A 19,484-nucleotide genomic window follows, 5' to 3' on the forward strand; every position below is an offset into this window, starting at 1 on the left:
AAATAACCATACTGGTTGCAGCGGACCCGCAATCGAGACTTCTCATATAGTTTATAAATTAATAATAGTAATCTCTTATCAATTTCCAAATCTATTAGTTTTTGCCAGAGCCTGTCTCTTGATATGGAATCAAATGCCGATTTCAGATCTATAAATGCAGTATAAAGTGCAGCACCTAACTTAGTAAAAATATGTAACTTCTTACAATCAGGCTCTGTACCAGAGGACTGGAAAGTAGTCAATGTGACTCTAATTTTCAAAAAGGGATCCGGGGGGGAATCTCAGAAATTACAGGCTGGTCAGCTTAACTTCAGTGCCGGGTAAATTGATGGAAAGTGTACTTAAGGACAAAATTATGAAACATAGAAGAACAGGCCTTGCTGAAGGAGAACCAGCATGACCTGCACTGGCAAGTCTTGCCTCACGAACCTTTTGGAGTTCTTTGAGAGTGTAAACAAGTGTGTGGATAAAGGTGATCCGGTTGACCTAGTATATTTGGACTTCCAAAAAGCTTTTGCTAAAGTTCCCCACCAATGGCTTTGGAGTAAACTTAGCAGTCAGGGGATAAGGGGACAGGTTCATGTGTGGATCAGTAACTGGCTGAAGGACAGGAAACAGTAGGGAAAAACTTAAATTGACATTTTTCACAAAGGAAGTAGGTAGGAATTGGGGTCCCCCAGGGATCGGTACTGGGACCCGTGCTCTTTAACATGTTCATAAATGATCTGGAGGGGGTAAGCAGTGACGTGGCCAAATTTGCAGATGGCACTAAACTATTTAGGGTAGTGAAATCCAAAACAGATTGTGAGGAGCTGCAAAAAGATCTCTCCAAATGGGGAGTGGGTGACAAAATGGCAAATGCGGTTCAATGTAAGCAAGTATAAAGTGATGCATATTGGGGCAATCCCCACTCCCCTTCACATGTATGCTCATGGGATCTGAGCTGTCAGTGACTGACCAGGAGAGAGATCTTGGGATCATGGTGGACAGCTCATTGAAAGTGTTGACTTAGTGCACATCAGCTGTGAAAAAGACTAGTTCCATGCTAGGAGTCATTAGGAATGGGAATGAAAATAAAACTGCCCTTATACAATTAAAATAATAATGCCCTTATACAAATCTATGGTATGGCCACATCTGGACTACTGCATACAGCTTTGGTCACCATATCTTAAGGAATTTGTAGAACTGGAAAAGGTGCAGAAAACGGCAAATAAGATGAACAGGGAACTGGAGCACTTTCAGGCTACAACATCTGGGGCTCTTTACCTTGGAAAAGAGGGAGACATGATAGAGGTGTATAAAAATATGCATGGAGAGAGGGTGGATAGAGAGACGTTTTTCTCCCTGTCTCGCAACACTAGAACCAAGGGTCACCCCATGAAACTGAAGGTTGGGAAATTTAGGACCGACAAGAGGAAGTACTTTTTCACACAGTGCATAATTAATCTATGTCATTCTTTGCCATGGGATGTGGTGATGGCCACCAGCTTGGATGGCTTTAAAAGGGGCTTAGACACATCCATGGAGAACAGATCTATCAATGGCTACTAGTCTGATGGCTGTGGGCCAACTCCAGCCTCAGAGGCACGATGCCTCTCAAGGGGAGCAACAGCAGGAGAGAGGGCATGCACATACTTCTTGCCTGTGGGCTCCGCAGAGGCATCTGGTGGACCACTGTGTGAAACAGGATGCTGGACTAGATGGGCCTTGTGCCCGATCCAGCAGGGCTGTTCTTATGTTCTTAACTTGGGTGGTTGCATGCGTGGATGTCGCTCTGCACAGTATCAGTTCTCATGCTGGAAAAAAGTAAGCATTAACTAACACAGCTAAGTGTCTAAGGGGGCGGGGAATGCAAGTTAGCCAACGTGATGGCCACTGAAAAATCTAAATGAGTTATATGTATGGGTAGGCTTCCTGGCCTTTCCAAGATAGGGGTGAGAGAGACTCCTCTTTGTAACCTTGGAGAAGCCACTGCCAATCTGAAGACAATACTGAGCTAGATGGATCAATATTCAGGGCAGTGGGGAGGGTCAGGGGCCGGGATGTGTTGTCCCGGCCCCCAGAAATACCATGATGTACCATGCAAGTGCACAGTGCATCATGGGGATCCCCCTCCCCTTCCCTCCCCGCAGTCTGGCAGCCACGGCTGCCGGATGATCAGAAAAATGAGGTTAAGGGAGTGCTATCTCCTGGAACCTCATTTTCAAGGGTGGCCAGTTAAATGGGTTTGCTGCTGTGGTGCTGCTGGAATTGGCCCAATCCTGTTGGTTCACACACACACGTGAAAAATAAGGACACACAGGTCATAAAGAAAGAGATCATATACATAGAATATGTATATAAACCGTGTATAGTAGTCTGTTGAAAAATTACACACCATAAATCAATATCGTATTACCAGAAAACCATTGTATTAAAAAAAAATGCCATACAAACAAGTTCCTTACACATCTGTGGTAATTCACAAAATGGACAATTGTATGGATGTATTAACAATAAAGAAACACACAATGGCAATGAAAGAGTCCCAAGATTGTAGCTGAAGGGTGTCACAGTTTTCATCCTGCCTGATGGGTGTGACCACGATTGGAATGTGCTTCAAAATGCCCATTCAATGATAGCTTTTTTCAAAAAAGATCACGCCCATCAGCCAGGAGGAAAACATAGTAATTGAGATAAGTAATGAGTAACAGCGAATAACAGCAAGAATTGATCTTTTGGAGCAGTAGCAAGATTGAGTAAATGTAAGAACTGATCTTGTGACACACTACAGGAAACTCTTGATTTATTGTACACCTAAAAGGAACTATTGATCACCTTTTGACACGTTTGAAAGGATCTCTTGCTGGGCAGCCACACTGCATCAGGTGTGTTTTTAATGACAGGGTTCCTTATGCATGTGGCCTCGGCCTCCCCCTCCCCTGGAAGGAAGCTGTCAAGAGGTTTTGCATGGTAAGTGAGATCAAAGTTCCTGCATCCTGGGTGATGTGTCAAGGTGTGTGTTGCAGGTTGCTAAAGGAATAAAAGGAAATGGACAGATACAGACTATGGTCTTGTGGGGATATGTGTTGTCCAGTAAAGTAAAAACAGAGACAACTTGAAGGTTTGCATGGGCAGGGTTTCGGCAGGTTTCTGCACGGAGTCAGCACTTTGGCATTTTTGCCAAGCAATGAGGTGTCACCATCCTGGCATGTGTGACCTTTGCTTGGAAACAGCTGAGTTCCCCAATTCCTGATGCCACCAGTACTTCATGTGTTTGTTCACACATTTCTGCAGTCCAGAATTGCTGGAGACCTCTCGCGATGTGGAACATAGGAAGCTGTCATATACTGAGTCAGACCATTGGTCTATGTAGCTCAGTATTGTCTTCACAGACTGGCAGCGGCTTCTCCTAGGTTGCAGGCAGGAATCTCTCTCAGCCCTATCTTGGAGAAGCCAGGGAGGGAACTTGAAACCTTCTGCTCTTCCCCTGAGGGGAATATCTTACAGTGCTCACACTTCTATTCTCCCATTCATATGCAACCATGGTGGACCCTGCTTAGCTAAGGGGACAAGTCATGCTTGCTACCACAAGACCAGCTCTCCGCTCTGTCTTGTCATCCCATCCTTTTTGTGCAGACTGACAAGGGGGGGAATATAAGATGCAGTGGAAAGCGGGCTTCCTCCACAATGGACCTCTCCCTGTCAATGCATTAAAGCTAGGGATGTGTCCTCCTTGCTGCCAGGCAATGACAAGAGGAGTGCATAGATGGGCGCTGAGCTCTCTATGGTTTTGGGAGCAGCCACAGCACAAAACCCAGGTTGTGGCAGTGGTAGAATTAGGACAAAATGATGACCCTTTGCAACCTGAGGTTTCAGCTGCGAAACTCACTACAAACTGAAGGTTACATTCAGGTTTGGCATTGAAAACCGACCTGCGGTTAGGTTGTGAAACCGCGGTTTCATGCATTTGGATGGCCACAATCTCCAATCTTGGGCACGTTTGCCTCCAGTTTGGCATTACGTCCAAAGGTGGCCTATGTGTGGGTAGTTGAAGCCACCCATTATTACAGTTCTGTCTGTCTTTGACACCTCTCTGATTTGTTTCTCCAACTCCAGCTCAATTTCAGCATTTTCATCCAGAGGGCGACAGCATGTCCCTAGTAACTTGAGACCTCTCTTGCTGTGAGATCTCTTGCATGAGACCTCTGAGACAGGGATTCTCAATGTTGGGTCCTCAGATGTTATTGGACTTCAACTCCCATAATTCCTAGCCCCAGTGGCCTTTGGTTGGGGATTATGGGAGTTGAAGTCCAAAAACATCTGGGGACCCAACGATGAGAATCCCTGCTCTGAGAGGTCTCTTGCTTCAGACCAGTGTTCCTTCTAAGGTGTGTGTGTGTGCTCACACATTTTTTGATGTCTGCTCAGTTCATTTTAGATTCCGCTAAGAATCAGGAAGGCCCCACTCTGAATGCATGTGCGCACACACTACCTTCGTACTGCTGCCAGAACAAAATTCATTCCACATACAGATGAAAAAAAAAATAGAGAGAAAACTGCTTGAGACCTCTCCTTCAGTCTTCTTGTCATTAGGCATGTGCACAGATCTGTGGAGCTGCGGTCTGGCACTGGGGTGGGGGTTCCTTTAAGGGTGGGGAGAGGGTGTACTTACTCCTCCTGCCACTTTCCCCTTGCCGGCGCACATTATTTTTGTAAGCCTTTGGGGCGGCAGGATGCCTCCCGGCCACCCCTTCCCCCTCTCGGCAGCAAAAGGCTTCAGAAAGCCTTTTGCATGTGCACACATCACGTTTACGCGATGTGCGTGCGTGCCACATCTCTGCGTCACGCACACGCGCAAAAGGCTTTCTGAAGCCTTTTGCTGCCGAGAGGGGGAAGGGGCGGCAGGGAGGTATCCTGCCACCCCAAGTCTTACAAAAATAGCGCGCGCCAGTGGGGGGAAAGCGGCTTGAGGTGTAAGTACACCCTCCCCCTGCCCTTAAAGGAACCCCCAACCTGGCATGCGAACCTCAAACCGCCCCAAAATCAGACCGTCTGGAGGCCTGTAGAATGGCCTCCGGACCGGTCCATGCACATCACTAGTTGTCACCCATAATGTTTCTTTGGAGGACTCCAGTCCTCCTAGGTTTTATAGCTTGTTGGATTCTACCCCTTCTTTAACATTTTGTTTGTTTGTTTGTTTGTTTGTTAAATTTATATCCCATACGTCCATAAGTCTCTGGGCGCCCATACGTCTCTGGGCAGCTAAAAATTAAAACAATGCAACATATAACACGTATATAAAAGTTAAAACAATACAATAATTTAAAAACCATAAAATTAACAAACAGTATTTTAAAATTAAAAACCTGAGAAGGCTTGGGTAAAAAAAAAGTTTTCAAATGTTTTTTTAAAAATAGCCAGAGATGGGGACGATTGTAACTCAGCAGGGAGCACATTCCACAATCTCGGGGCAGCAGCTGAGAAGGCCCGTCTCTGTGTGACCACCAAACGAGTTGGTGGTAACTGGAGATGGACCTCCTCACATGACCTCAATGAGCGGTGGGTTTTGTAGTGAAAAAGACGCTCTCTTAAATACCCAGGACCTAAGCCATTTAGGGCTTTATAAGTTATAACTAGCACTTTGTATTTTGCCCAGAAACCTATCGGCAGCCAGTGTAACTCCAGCAGCAAAGGAGTAACATGGTCTCTCCGAGATGACACAGAGACCAGCCTGGCTGCTGCATTCTGAACCAACTGAAGTTTCAGGACTACATTCAAAGGCAGCCCCACGTAGAGTGCATTACAGAAGTTAAATCTGGAGGTTACCAACAAATGTACCACAGTTTTGAGGTCATTGAGCTCAAGAAATGGACGCAGCTGGCGTATCAGCCAAAGCTGATAGAAAGCACCCCTGGCCACCGCCTCAACATGAGAAACCAAGGAGAGGTGTGGATCCAGAAGTACTCTCAGACTGCGGAACTGTTCCTTTTGGGGAAGTGTGACCCCATCCAGAACAGATAGATCAAAATCGTCTCTGGAGTTCTGACCCCGCACAATAAGTACCTCCGTCTTATCTGGATTCAGCTTCAGTTTATTCTCCCTCATCCAGCCCATTACTGCTTCCAGGCAGGCATTTAGGGAGGATATGCCATCACCTGAAGAAGCTGACATGGAGAAGTAGATCTGGGTGTCATCAGCATACTGATAACACCCATCTCCAAATCCCTTGATGATCTCTCCCAGCGGTTTCATGTAGATGTTAAAAAGCATTGGAGAGAGTACGGAGCCTTGAGGGACACCATACTTAAGCTCAGATTTTGAAGAGCAACAATCTCCAAATCGACACCATCTAGAACTTGTCCGAGAGATAGGAGCGGAACCACAGTAAAACAGTGCCTCCCACTCCCAACTCCCTCTGACGTTCCAGAAGGATACTATAGTCGATAGTATCAAAAGCCGCCAAGAGATCCAAAAGGACCAACAGAGTCACACTTCCTCTGTCAATTCCCAATTGGAGATCATCCATCAGGCTAACCAAGGCAGTCTCCACCCCATAGCCCTGCTGAAAGCCAGTTTGAAATGGGTCTCGATAATCATGCTATTCCACCCCCAATCTGCCCTCCCTGTCCCTTCTGTAGGCTTTGTATCCAGGAATAACAGTGTCCTACTGGTTCTCACCGTTCCACCACGTTTCTGTTATGCCCACTATATCTATGTTTTCATTCGCAACCAAGCACTCCAGCTTGCCCATCTCAGCTTGGAGGCTTCTGGCATTGGTATATAAACACCTGAGTCCCTTACCTGGTGTTGGCATGTGCTATCTCCCTTACCATCATTTGACCTTTTTTGACCAGCTGTCATGTGCTTTTGTCTGCTCTACTCCTAGTTCTATTCTGTCCCCTTCTGGTTTATCTGAAATGTTTGCAACCTCACACCTTAGGGGATTTTGCTTGCCGAACCAGAGACTACCCAGTTCCTGTCAGCAAACCTCCAGGTATCATTTTAGAAGCTGCTTTGCAAGCTTTTTTATTTTAAGTGCCGGCAGTCTGGTTCCATCTTGGTTCAAGTGTAGCCCATCCTTTTTGTACAGGCTTTGCTTGCCCCAAAATGTATCCCAGTGCCTAACAAATCTAAACCCCTCCTGGCACCACCATCTCATCCACACTAGGGGTGTGTCCGAACCGGTCTGGCGGCCATTCTGAAGAATGGCTGAACTGCCGGACCGGTTCGGCCCTGGCTGGTTCGGGTCTGGGTGGGGGGTATTGCTTTAAGGGCGGGGAGGGCTTACTTACCCCTCCCTCCTGTTTGCCTCCTCCAGCGCCCGTATTCAACAGAATAACGGGGCGCTGGAAACCAGCCGCCCCCCCCCCCGCCGCGGGCAGATTTGGCCAGAAACTAAAGGTACAAATGCCACCACCGTCGCCCGCCAGCCCTCCTTCCCTCCCAGCCGCCCGCCCGCCTGCCCGAGTCCTCACCCGATCTCTTGGAAAAAAACGAGAGGAGCTAGCGAACAAAGCTCCTCTCGCTAGGAAGTCCTGTAGCATACTGAAGAAGCTTTGCACGTGTGCGCATGTGCACGCCGCAAAGCATGCCGATCGCCGGAGGCCCGGTCTACCCGCCGTGAAAAGGCCGGGTAGACCGGGCCTCCGATCGCCGGTCTACCCGGCCTTTTCCCGGCAGGTAGACCGAGCCTCTGGCGATCGGCGTGCTTTGTGGCGTGCGCATGCGCGCGCGCGCGCGCACAAAGCTTCTTCAGTATGCTACAGGACTTCCTAGCGAGAGGAGCTTTGTTCGCTAGGTCCTCTCTTTCCCCCCCAAGAGATCGGGTGAGGACTCGGGCGGGCGGGTGGGTGGCTGGGAGGGAGGGAGGGCTGGCGGGCGACGGCGGCGGCATTTGTACCTTTAGTTTCTGGCCAAATCTGCCCGCGGCAGGGGGAGGCGGCAGTGGGGGCGGCTGGTTTCCAGCGCCCCGTTATTCTGTGGAATACGGGCGCTGGAGGGAACAAAGAGGCGGGAGGGGTAAGTAAGCCCTCCCCGCCCTTAAAGTAAGGCCCCCCTTCGGTGCCGGTCCGGACTGCTCCGGACCGTGCACATCCCTAATCCACACATTGAGACCTCTCAGCTTGCTGGCCCTGCACATTGAACAGGTAGCACTTCAGAGATCGCTATCCTGATGGTCCTGGACTTCAATATGCTGCCTAGCAGCCTAATTTTGGCTTCCATTCCAACTACTTTCCCCAACATTGTTGGTGCACCACAACATCTGACTCCTCCCCAGCATTGCCTAAAAGCTTACCTGATGCTGCATGACATCCACAACCTTTGCACCAGGCAGGCAAGTCATCATGTGGTCTAGATGCAGGTCACACACCCACTATGTTCCTAATTATCAAATCACCCATTACTAGGAGGCCCCAAGCCCTGGAGGAGTGACCTCTGGGTGAGAGGATATGGGCGCATCATCCAAGGTGGGGTCCCTTCTAAGGGAGCTTTCCCCTTTTCCTCAGACTGATGTCCTTCTTCCCTGAGAACCTCATTCTCCTTGACAGCAGAGGAGCTGATGGCCTGGGAGTGGGATGCCTTTATCACATACCTGAGGGTCTCATAGGAACATAGGAAGATAGGAACATAGGAATCTGCTTTATACCGAGTCAGACCATTGGACCATCTAACCATCTAGGACAGGAGAGCTGGTCTTGTGGTAGCAAGCATGACTTGTCCCCATAGCTAAGCAGGGTCTGCCCTGGTTGCATATGAATGGGATACTTGATGTGTGAGCACTGCAAGATATTCCCCTCAGGGGATGGAGCCACTCTGGGAAGAGCAGAAGGTTCCAAGTTCCCTCCCTGGCTTCTCCAAGATAGGGCTGAGAGAGAATACTGCCTGCAACCTTAGAGAAGTGGCTGCCAGTCTGTGAAGACAATACTGAACTAGATAGACCAATGGTCTGACTCAATATATGGCAGCTTCCTATGTTCCTATAACTCTGGCAGATTGGCAGTGGCTTCTCCAGGGTTGCAGGCAGGAGTCTCTCTCACACTTAATTTGGAGACAGGGGTGTATCTAGGGTAGGGCAGGCAGGGTATGTGCCCCGGTCGCCACTTGAAGGAGGGGTGCGATTTTAAATTTTTTTTTAAAAGACCACCAAAAACAAAATGGCCACTGCACATGATCAAATAACCTCTGTGAGGCCCTAGGCCATGCCAGGCCTCACAGAAGCCATTTGAGCATGCACGGTGGCCATTTTGTTTTCAGCAGCCATATATCTATATCTATATCTATATCTATATGATCACCGCACATGCTCAAATGATCCCTGTGAGGCCCTAGAGGCCAGCGGGGGGAGGGGGAACCTTTGCAGACCCCCCAAGGCCTTTCGGAAGCCCTCCGAAGAGGCTACAGTTAAAATGTTTTTTAAAAAATTAATATAAGTCACTGTACACATATTCAGTTTGGCACTATGTATAGAGAGTTTCTTGCTCTCTTTCTCTCATTTTAACTGACTTTCTGAAATACTAGAATATATTCCAGTCAGTGACACAGTTTACTCTGCATATCCTTTAATTATTTTCAGAGTATCTGGGGAAAGGCAAATTCTCCATTTATTTTTAAAACTTATGTAATAGTGATGCTACAATGCATAGTAGAGATTTAGACAGGCACTTCTGTTTAGTTTTCCAAGTACACCTCCACATAGTATTTGGGTATTTCATGGCCCCAGCATACTGAAATTTGTAGTTTTCCAGCATTTTTTTTGGTCTGGCTACATCCGCTGCTAACGTTTTTGAAATATTAAAAGATGAACAAGCTTGACTTGTATTTTTCAGCTGATATGGTAAAGTTATCTGAAAGATGGCTGTCAGATGTTTGGACAGGGGGCGCAATTTCAGTGCTTGCCCTAGGCGCTATTTTCCCTAGATACACCTCTGTTTGGAGATGCTGCCAGGGAGTGAACTTCTGGCATCTGCATGCAAGCATGGAGGTGCTCTTCCCAGAGCAGCCCCATCTCCTAAGGGGAATGCATTGCAGTGCTCACATGTAGTCTCCCATTCAAATGCAACCAGGGCAGATCCTGCTTAGCTAAGGGGAGGATTCATACTTGCTACCACAAGACCAGCTCTCTTCCCACATACGTCCTCCTCCTCACATATTTCTCATCCACATAACTCTCTGATCTTCTCCAGGTGAGCCACCTTGGCTTTGAGAGAACAAACCTGTTCCCTGAGAGCCATGAGTTCTTTCTACCAAGCACACACCCATGACTTCTGACCCTCAGGCAGATAGTCATACATGCAACATTCTGTGCAATACACTGGGAAGCACCCACTTCACTGCTGCCTTCTACTTTCATAACTAGTTTTATTGGCCATTTAGAATATATAGAACTTGTTTACTTGAAAGCTAGGTCTTAGCTGCAATTTTTTATTTTTTTTTATTTTTTACATTTTATATCCCCTCTTCCTCCAAGGAGCCCAGAGAGGTATACTACATATTTAAGTTTCTCCTCACAACAGCCCTGTGAAGTAGGTTAGGCTGAGAGAGAAGTGAATGGCCCAGAGTCACCCAGCAAGTCTCATGGCTGAATGGGGATTTGAACTCGGGTCTCCTCGGTCCTAGTCCAGCACTCTAGCCACTATACCACGCTGGCTCTCTGCCAGCTAATTGTCAGCTAATTAAAGGTTTTAAGCTCTGCCTTCCAAGAAAATTACAAAAGTGGGGTAGTACTCACCTTCTCCTTATGCTGGGTGTCTCCTTTGTGATAAAGGGGGACCATTTGTTTGCCTCCCACACTCTATAAGGTTTCTTCCTTGCTAAACTCCACGTACTCCTTTGATATCTGTTAGCAAACTCCTGTTCACAATGCTCCAGGTAGCAAAGCTTCCCTGGTTTGAGCCTTGTGTGCATGCAGAAGAACAGTGTTACTAGTCTTTAATTAGTTCTGTAGAACAGGATTTCAGCAGGTGAACGTCTTGCCTTGTACAACAGCCAATATTTTCTCTTCCACACAAGTTATTCCTAGAGTAAAAGCAAAGGATGTGTCTAATGTATCTGGTATAGTCTTCTACTGTGTTTGGAGTAGAATTCCTCTAATTTCTAACAAATGTTATACTTGTTGTTCCGAATCTCACCACTGCCTTTAATCTTAATAGCTTGTCTCCTCTTCTGTTTTACCTTCCAGTTGGTAAGCTATGTATAGAATATTAATGTATCGCCTTGGTCTTTTTAAAATGAGGTAAACACAGGGCTGCTGAACGCTTTGGTGGCTGATTCAGTTAGCAGGAGATTCAGCCTGTGACCTTTTATGCAGTAGAAGGCTCCCAAATGTTCTAGTTATTAGAGGGAAGCAGTGGAAAAACTATAGCCACACACAATAAGCAGGTTTGAGTCTCTTTGGGTAATCAGATACCAGATACGCCGCCACACACACACCATTTCCTTTTCCCACACGAAACTGCATGTTGACAACTGCCAGGCTCTAAGACTGAAAAGGGAGAGTTGCGGCTGCGGGGCATGAGTGAGGGAGGCAGGGAAGGACGTAGACAGAGGCAGGACAGATGATTCAAGGAGTGATGAAAGAAGCAGACAGCCTAGGAAAGTATGTGTGTAAGTAAGGAAAGGAAGGAAGCATGGGCCAAAGGAAGAAATCTTCAGGAAGGGCATGTTTGGAGCTTAGGAAAGGGGAAGGAAGGAAGTGAACAGAAAGAACTGGAGGACAGATGCAGGTAAGACAGTGATCGGGGTAACGGTTAGGGGGGTGGACATGTTTCCAGGCACACCTTATGTACACCTTGCTAGTGCATAAGATGAAGTATGTGAGAATACAGCATCAGAAAATGAAATTGCCACTCTGCATTTCAGACTCTCGCAGAAAAGGAGGCTCAGGTTTTTCCATGGAAGTGGAGTACAGGCAATAGGTCTGATAAGCACAAGGGAAGGACTTCCTGTACTAATTTTTATTACAAACTAATGCTAACAGATAGAAAAGAAAGGCAGACTATTGTGTTAATAACACATGTGAAGAGGCAAACATTTTTGTTTTAGTTTAAAAGTTTTGGAGCATAATTTTCAAATCAACTTTAAAGCAGGTAAACAAAACACCCATTCCCCAAGCTCTTTCTGAAATCAGAGTGATTTTGTCATCTCCCCCACCCCCAGTGAGTTCACACTATCGGTTTTGACAGGTAATTCCTTTGTGGCTATAAATGCTCCCTCCATCTGTGAAATTGAGATCAACCCCATGATTGATTTCAATTTTTATTGTTATACTTCATGTGCTCAGAACTTGATTTCACACACTGGAACACATTTATGAGAATAAGAAGCCACAGAAGAACTGTGAGAAAAGGTCACCTCATGGTGACAATTCCCTGCCAAAGCTAATATTTCAAACTACTCCACAGTGATGTTAAGCAAAGTGCTGTTTTTACCTGGCTTACATTCCATTGGGCACAGTGACCTCAAGAAGTTTGCACACTTATCAACAGAAGTCTGTCTTGTAAAAAAACAAAAGCACAGCCACTAAAGTGTATGAGGCAAAATCAATAAGGTGCATTCATTTTTTAACAGATAATTCCAGACACATTTCAGGTGTCTTCATCGGGGAATTGACAGAACACAGATATAAATACACATGGTAGTCATGTCATTGAAAATTCAAATGATTAAGCAATACAGCCTATTGCCTCTTAAATAATAATTGCACCTTACTAATCTTGCATTTGTCCTGTTATTGCTGTCTCCTGCTTTTTTGTTTGTTGTCCTCTGAGCAGAACATGAGTGCTCTACATAAATCAACTGTTCTGCTTCATTTCTGTTGGATCGTCACCTTAGAGCTTTTGTTTGAGTTTCGAAAACCACGTGACCATATTAAGTTAGGCAAAGATCATAGTGAGAAAGGTCAGTTCTTTTTCAAAACAAACACAACATTTGAAGCAGTATAATATTTTAATAAAATTAAATCTAAGTATTCACAAAGCATTATGCATATAAGTATAGACTGTATTTAAAGCCTATGGACCTTTGATCAATTTATCCTAGAAGAGTCAGCTTTGGACACAAGTTAAGCAGCTTACTTGGTTTGTAATAAAGTTTACAATTGTACCTAAAAGTCAATTTACATATATACATATAGATATAGATATATAGATATAGATATGCATATATAACAGATAAAAGATCACCTGTGCATATATGCATATAGGGCCAGATCTATCTATATATATACATACACACATACACCCATATCATACAGACATATCTATTTTAGGGGTGTTTTCATACTCTCTCAGGATTACTTTAATTCAGTGTTGAATACCAATTTTAGAATACTGAAGGCCTCTTCATATACTGTTCCTCTCTTTTTGAGGTGTGGGAGGTAATGCTTCTCCATTGCTGCTGCTTTAGTGCATGTCTGGGAAGCATCTATTCAGAATATACACAGTTCCATGCCATGATCATGGTATGATTAATCCTAGCTTTGGGCAAGGCCCATGTATCGAAGGATACATGAGCCTTGTTTCTCCCTCCCATCTTGGCACATCTTTATGCAACACACTAGGCCATTATAGGATTCTGAGCATAAGTACTTTTGGACTGGGCCAAGAGAGAGGATTGGGTGGGATAAGGCAGGAACGCAGCCCTCCGGGTCCCAGTAATGGCTCAGCTCATTGTGTGCGCATGGGCTTGCCTGTGAGAATGTACCAAGGAGGGAGGGTGAAAGAGGCTCTTATTGAGCCCCATGGCAATTTTCCATGTATGGGCATTGGACCCTTGCTAGGATGGATCACGCCCTGTATTTTCACTGTCCATCGAAAGAAAGAAATCCACACACAGGAAATTGTATATGAATGGGTAACTCTGGTGCTCACAATGCATTAAAGCTTAAGATAACCCATTCTAAAACACATGTGGAGCCACTTAATGATGTGTGTGTGTGTGTGTGTGTGTGCGCACACGCGCGCGCACACACACACACGGGGTAGTAGAGGAGACAGGAGGTCTCAAATCACAACTGTGACCATTAGAATAGAAAATATTTTCATTGCACAGCTTGTTACATTGTTTGCATTGAACAAAAGGAACAAAGTCTTCTGCATTATGTAGAAATTATATTTATTGCATTTGATTATGTTTGAGGGTCTTGACAGCTAACTGCCTTTGTAGGGTGGCAGCTTTTAGCTATGATGAGGTTTTAATAAAGAAAAATAAAATGTAAAAATGATTCAGCTGATGTAAGTGCAAACATGTATTACTAATGCAGATTAGTAATGATGCTTCCCATTGTGCTGCCCAGTTGCTCTAGCTGCATTTTTTTAAAGTAACCTATTTGCTGTTTTACATGAATAAGTTGTAAACCCCAGAGACATCAACTGCTGTCCTCTTTACCAAAGCCGTGGAATGGCTTTGTTGACTGTCAAAAGCTCAGTGCCAGAAGAGGAACTGGATCCTCTCAAAGATAACCTGGAAGAAAGTTTCATTTGAACGGCCGAGCAGCTCAAGCAAAACAAGTTGTTTCTGTGTGGATCATCATCATCTTAATTTTTAAAGGCATATCCACAATAAAATAGGATCTCATCAAAAACAGTAAGTTGTAATCTCCATGCAACAGAACCTCAGTCTTTTGCAAACATGCAGGTGCTTTAAAAAATTTAAAAATATAAGGTGCCTTGAGAATGCTGGCAGTTTTATATTTGGAACATACATTTTTGTAGTGTGTGTGTGTGTATATATATATATATTTATTTATATATTTACATTGTTACTGGTTATCTTTACCTTACAAGCTACAAAGTTAGGAAAATATACAGTACTTTTGCATATAATGGTATATCCTTGTAGCCCCTGAGTCAAGTATAGAGGATTTAAATACAAAAAAAAAAAAAAAGGGGGGGGGGAACCCAGCCATTAAAAACACTTACATTTTAGGTGATGTAAGAGTATAAAAGGGTTATTTCCCAGGAAGACCAGGATCAGAAACATGCCTATGAAGACCCAAGATTCCTATAGTGCTTAGGGAAGAATCTGGCAAGGATGGATGCCTAATTGGGTGAAGATAAGTCTTACAATGTCGTGGGGGTAGCTCTAAAGACTGGTCATGCTCTTGTTCCAAAAATGCGGCCAGGTTATCTTCTGAGGCTGTATTTAGATGCACTCCACTTGAGAGGGATTCTTTGGATTTCAGTTTTGATTTTTCAAGGTCTAGGAATTCAGGGCACTGAGGAAACAAAACAATATGACTATCGTTTTAAAAAATACTAAAAGAATACTAGCGTCCATATTAAGTGGCACACTGAAAGAGGCACACTGAGGAAAGAAAACAAAATGACCATAGTTTAAAAGAACACTAGAGACCATATTAAGTACTATCTATAATCCATGTAAGAAAGTGAGGCTGTTCCTAAGTGTAGCCTAACCCAGGCTGCGCATGAGAACCACCGGGATCAGGCCTAATCCATTCCTGACGGACCAGTGCTGCTATTACCTAAGGTTAAGGGAGCAAGCACTCCCTTAACCCAGGCTTGCTATTCATGTGCAAGCTGGGCTGCTTCCAGCCCAGCCACACATAGAGATGGGCATCTAGAGTGCCTGTCTCTTGGGGGAATCCCCCAATGCATCACACATGTCACACGGTGAATTGTGGAAGTCCCAGAGGCCACGACAACGAGTCCTTGCCTCAGAGCGATCCACCTGCTCAGCACTGCACGGAGCAGGGCTGATTGTGTGGGAGTGTGGAGCAAGGATTGGCTGGAGGGAAGGCAAGGTTTGGGAAACCTTCCCCCTACCCTCCCACCCGTTATCTCGTATGAATGGCCCCAGTGACTGAGAAGTCTGGGATCAATAATAGCAGAAGATAAATAGGAGAACATTCATCGGCTAAGTAGACAATTAGTGGCTCACTGAAAGAGGCACAATATAAACTTATCCCTAGGTGGTAAAGCCCATTGGGGACAGGGGTCTATCTTAGTTATTTATTATTTCTCTGTGTAAACTGCCCTGAGCCATATTTGGAAGGGCAGTCTAGAAATCAATCAATCAAACAAACAAACAAATAAATAAAAATAATCCCAAAAAGGTTCAATAGGGTGTTTTCATGTAGGCACCTTTTTTTGTTGGAAGTTTAAGGCATCATAGGCAAATCTGTACGATCTAGGGGGCATTTGTCCTGAACTGTTTTCGAAGCAGGAGGTTCTAATCATTTTCTGAATCACAAGTGAAAGACTGAATTTTAATCTTTAATAATATCCATATTGCAGGAGATAGAGCAACCTGGCGAATACATTTTAACTCTCTTAGATGCAATACAATTGTTTGCATAATCTTGAATATCAGCCTCACTATCCTAATAAAAGTTTGCAAGATAGCAAGGGTGGACAGATGATTGGTATGCTTAAGGAGTGGCTATACAGGATGATTCCTCCAGAGAAATACTCCTTCCAAAAGTGGAGGAAGGAAACCTTGAGAGATAACCCATTGTGCTTCTGCTTACTGGAACCAATTCTTTGTTATGATTTTTTTTTTAAAGAGTTACCCAAGAAGTCCTTCTGTGGGCACCAGGTCTTCAATATTATTGTGATACATACAAATTTTCATTGGCAAGAATATGCATTAACAGATGAATCTGAGGAAGCAAACTCTTGCCTACAAATATGGCACATAAGCTGCTTATATTTGTATACCTGTGCACAGATGCATACCTGTGAAGGACTAAAGCTTCTGTCTGTTTTAATAGATGCTACAGGATGAAGACTTTGTACTATTCGGACAGCTGGCCTCTGGTGATCTGCACATGCGGTCACCATGCTGTAGGCAGGTGGGATGAGTGTTGATTGCCTCTGCAGCAGCTGCAGGATGGTTTGAATGTCAGCAGTCATTTGGGATTCCAGCCTGGAAAAGTAACAGGAAATCAATAAGATTGTTGGCATGAATGTCACAGTTTGATGAGGCAAAACAAGTCATAATTGGCAATAACCATTATTTGATGGTGTTGTGAAGAGCAATAAACACCATACACCTGTAGTACAGCATTTCATTTCAGAACAAACTTGTTATTAGCAGTGGGTTTTTTTTTTTAAAAAGTAGAATTTGTTTTATGTTGTGAATTCTGTGAATCCTCAAGTCCATAGGAGGTAGAAAACCTCCTGTGTGGTCTCTTTTGTATGGTGTGGGCACAAAGTCCTGCCCTAGAATCCAGCAAGTCATTATCCACACAAGAGGAGTTCTAGTGTACAGACAGGTCTGCTGTGTAAATACAAGGACTTGCCCATTCACTGTATGTGCATCCCTTTGGATGTTTGGAGCATACACTATAGTGAGTATGGAAGCGTGCTCAGGCTCTCTGCCTATAATGGAATTCCCATGGATTTTAAGATAGATTAGAAGCTAAAAATAGATGCCAACCAGAACAGAGGTACACTTCTTTGCTGCCATTATTTGCGACAAAGTCTTGGATCTAAGGGAATAATACTTGAAATCACAGCCTTTGAAACAGCTCCCCTTTAACACAGGCTGCTTATAACTAAGGTTGTGAAGAATCACAATAGGGTCCACAAAAATACACCTTGGGACTAATAATCACTCTTAAGCAGTTTCAAAATACTGTACATAATTATTTGACTTAAGATGCTAAATATAAAGTGAAATCTGAAAGGAAATTTGAAAGAAACATAGTTTGGGAGTGCTTCTGGACCTAGGCCTCACGTTGAGGCTATGGCCAGGAGCTCTTTCTATCAACTTTGGTTGCTATGACAGCTACATCCGCTCACTGAAGATAATGATCACAAAACTGTTGTGCACTCACTAGTAACTTCTAGGCTTGACTACTGCAATGTGCTCTACGTGGGGCTGCCTTTGTATGTCATTCGGAAACTTCAGTTAGTTCAAAATGCAGCAGCCAGCTTGGTCTCCAGGGTTTCTCAGAGAGACCATATTATGCCTGCTTTAAAACAGTTGCACTGGCTGCTGATATGTTTCTGGGCAAGATACAAAATGCTTGTAGTTACCTTTAAAGCCCTAAATGGCATTGAACCAGGTTAACTGGGAGAGTGTCTTCTTCAGCATGGCATATTAAGGTCATCAAGAAAGGTCTGTCTCTGGCTGTTGCCAGCTGTCTGGCAGCGACTTGGGACCAGGCCTTCTCTGTAGCTGCTCTTGGGCTGTGGGATGTGCTCCCCATATTTATCCCAGGCTTAAGATCTTTACCAGCCTTTAAAAGAGCCTCAAAACACTTCTTTTTAATGTGGCCTTTATTGGTTTTGAAATGGTTTTAATTTGTAATGGTTTTTAATGGGTTATTAATTTTTTTCTTATTTGTTCTTATTTATGTGAACCACGAGAGTCATCTGGGTGAGGTGGTCGAAAAATTTAATCAATACAGAAAGTAAATAGGAAATTCCAATTACCTGCTATGGCTATATCTGATCAAATTCTTAGAGTACTTACAACAGCTCTGAGCTAGAAGAAAAGAGGGTCAAGACCAGGTCAGGCCCTATCAGCACTTACAGACCTTGCTGGTGGTTAAATATTTGTATTATATTAATATCCTTCCCCAATGACCACGCCAATATAATTAATACATCCAGGATTGGGTATTGACTATTGAGACTTTTTAACTTGCTAAAAGACTGAAACACATGGTAAGATAGATTTGCTCACTGGCTGACTGTTTCTTTCCTCTCCCTTGTTCCGAGTGAGTGAGAGAAAGGAAGCTCCCAGCTGGTGAACAAAATGCCGGCCGGCTGGCTAGCAAAGGGTATCTGTCTCTCCCAGCTGGCGAGCATTTCATTTGCTGACTGGGTGTGGGGGCACTTTGGAGGGACAAGGGGCTGTCCTGGCATCCCCTAGACCAGGGATGGGGAACCTTGGCACTCCAGCTGTTTTTGGACTACAACTCCCATAATCCCCAGCCACAGAGGCCAATAGCTAGGGATTATGGGAATTGTAGGCCAACATCTGCAGGAGTGCCAAGGTTCCCCATCCCTGCCCTAGACACTGGTAGCCCAGGGACATTTGACCCCCCCATATCCAGTCCATAGTTAAGCCATTTTTACTGCAGCCAAGTCTTCCCAGCAGATGTTGATGCTTTCAACTCTGTTTATTCAGCTCTCCTTCAGAAAGGAAGACCTGCCTTTGCTGGATTCTTTATAACTATCATTGCAAGAGGTCTGCTGTAATATGTCTTTACTGGTATTAATAAAAGCAACCAGAATTCTAGGGCTGCACCTGACCTGAACACACCTGAGAAGGTAAGAGAAATATGTCTTTGGTCCTCATGCAGAATTATGCTGTGAATTGTGCTCACATCTGTCAATGCCTAACTAGCCTCAAATGTCAAGAGAGCAAAGGGTGTTACACTCCCTTCAGCAGTTCTCCCTGTCTGAGAGGCTGGATGTAAAACCTGGCTCACCAGTTTGGAAAGTGAAAATAGAAGCTTGTGTGGGAGCCTGAGATCTGGAATAAAAGCCTGTCTGTAACAGAATTTATTATTTATTTATTTAGCACAT

At 44.6% G+C, this 19,484-nt stretch overlaps 1 protein-coding gene across 16 annotated transcripts in view; it reads right to left on the minus strand.

Annotated features, from left to right (window-relative positions):
• Positions 1-12,911: 12,911 nt before the first annotated feature.
• The window catches only part of KCNH7 (potassium voltage-gated channel subfamily H member 7), a 440,460-nt gene continuing 433,887 nt past the window's right edge, over positions 12,912-19,484 (minus strand). For all 16 annotated transcript variants that reach the window (XM_053261721.1, XM_053261635.1, XM_053261672.1 and 13 more), the window contains 2 exons: positions 16,680-16,869; positions 12,912-15,199 (listed from right to left, as the gene is read on the minus strand). In XM_053261721.1, coding sequence (XP_053117696.1) covers positions 14,933-15,199; positions 16,680-16,869 — 457 coding nt within the window. In that variant the 3' untranslated portion in view covers positions 12,912-14,932. The remainder of the gene's footprint in view (positions 15,200-16,679; positions 16,870-19,484) is intronic.

This window comes from Hemicordylus capensis, chromosome 1 (assembly GCF_027244095.1).
Source record: "Hemicordylus capensis ecotype Gifberg chromosome 1, rHemCap1.1.pri, whole genome shotgun sequence".
NCBI lineage: Eukaryota > Metazoa > Chordata > Lepidosauria > Squamata > Cordylidae > Hemicordylus > Hemicordylus capensis.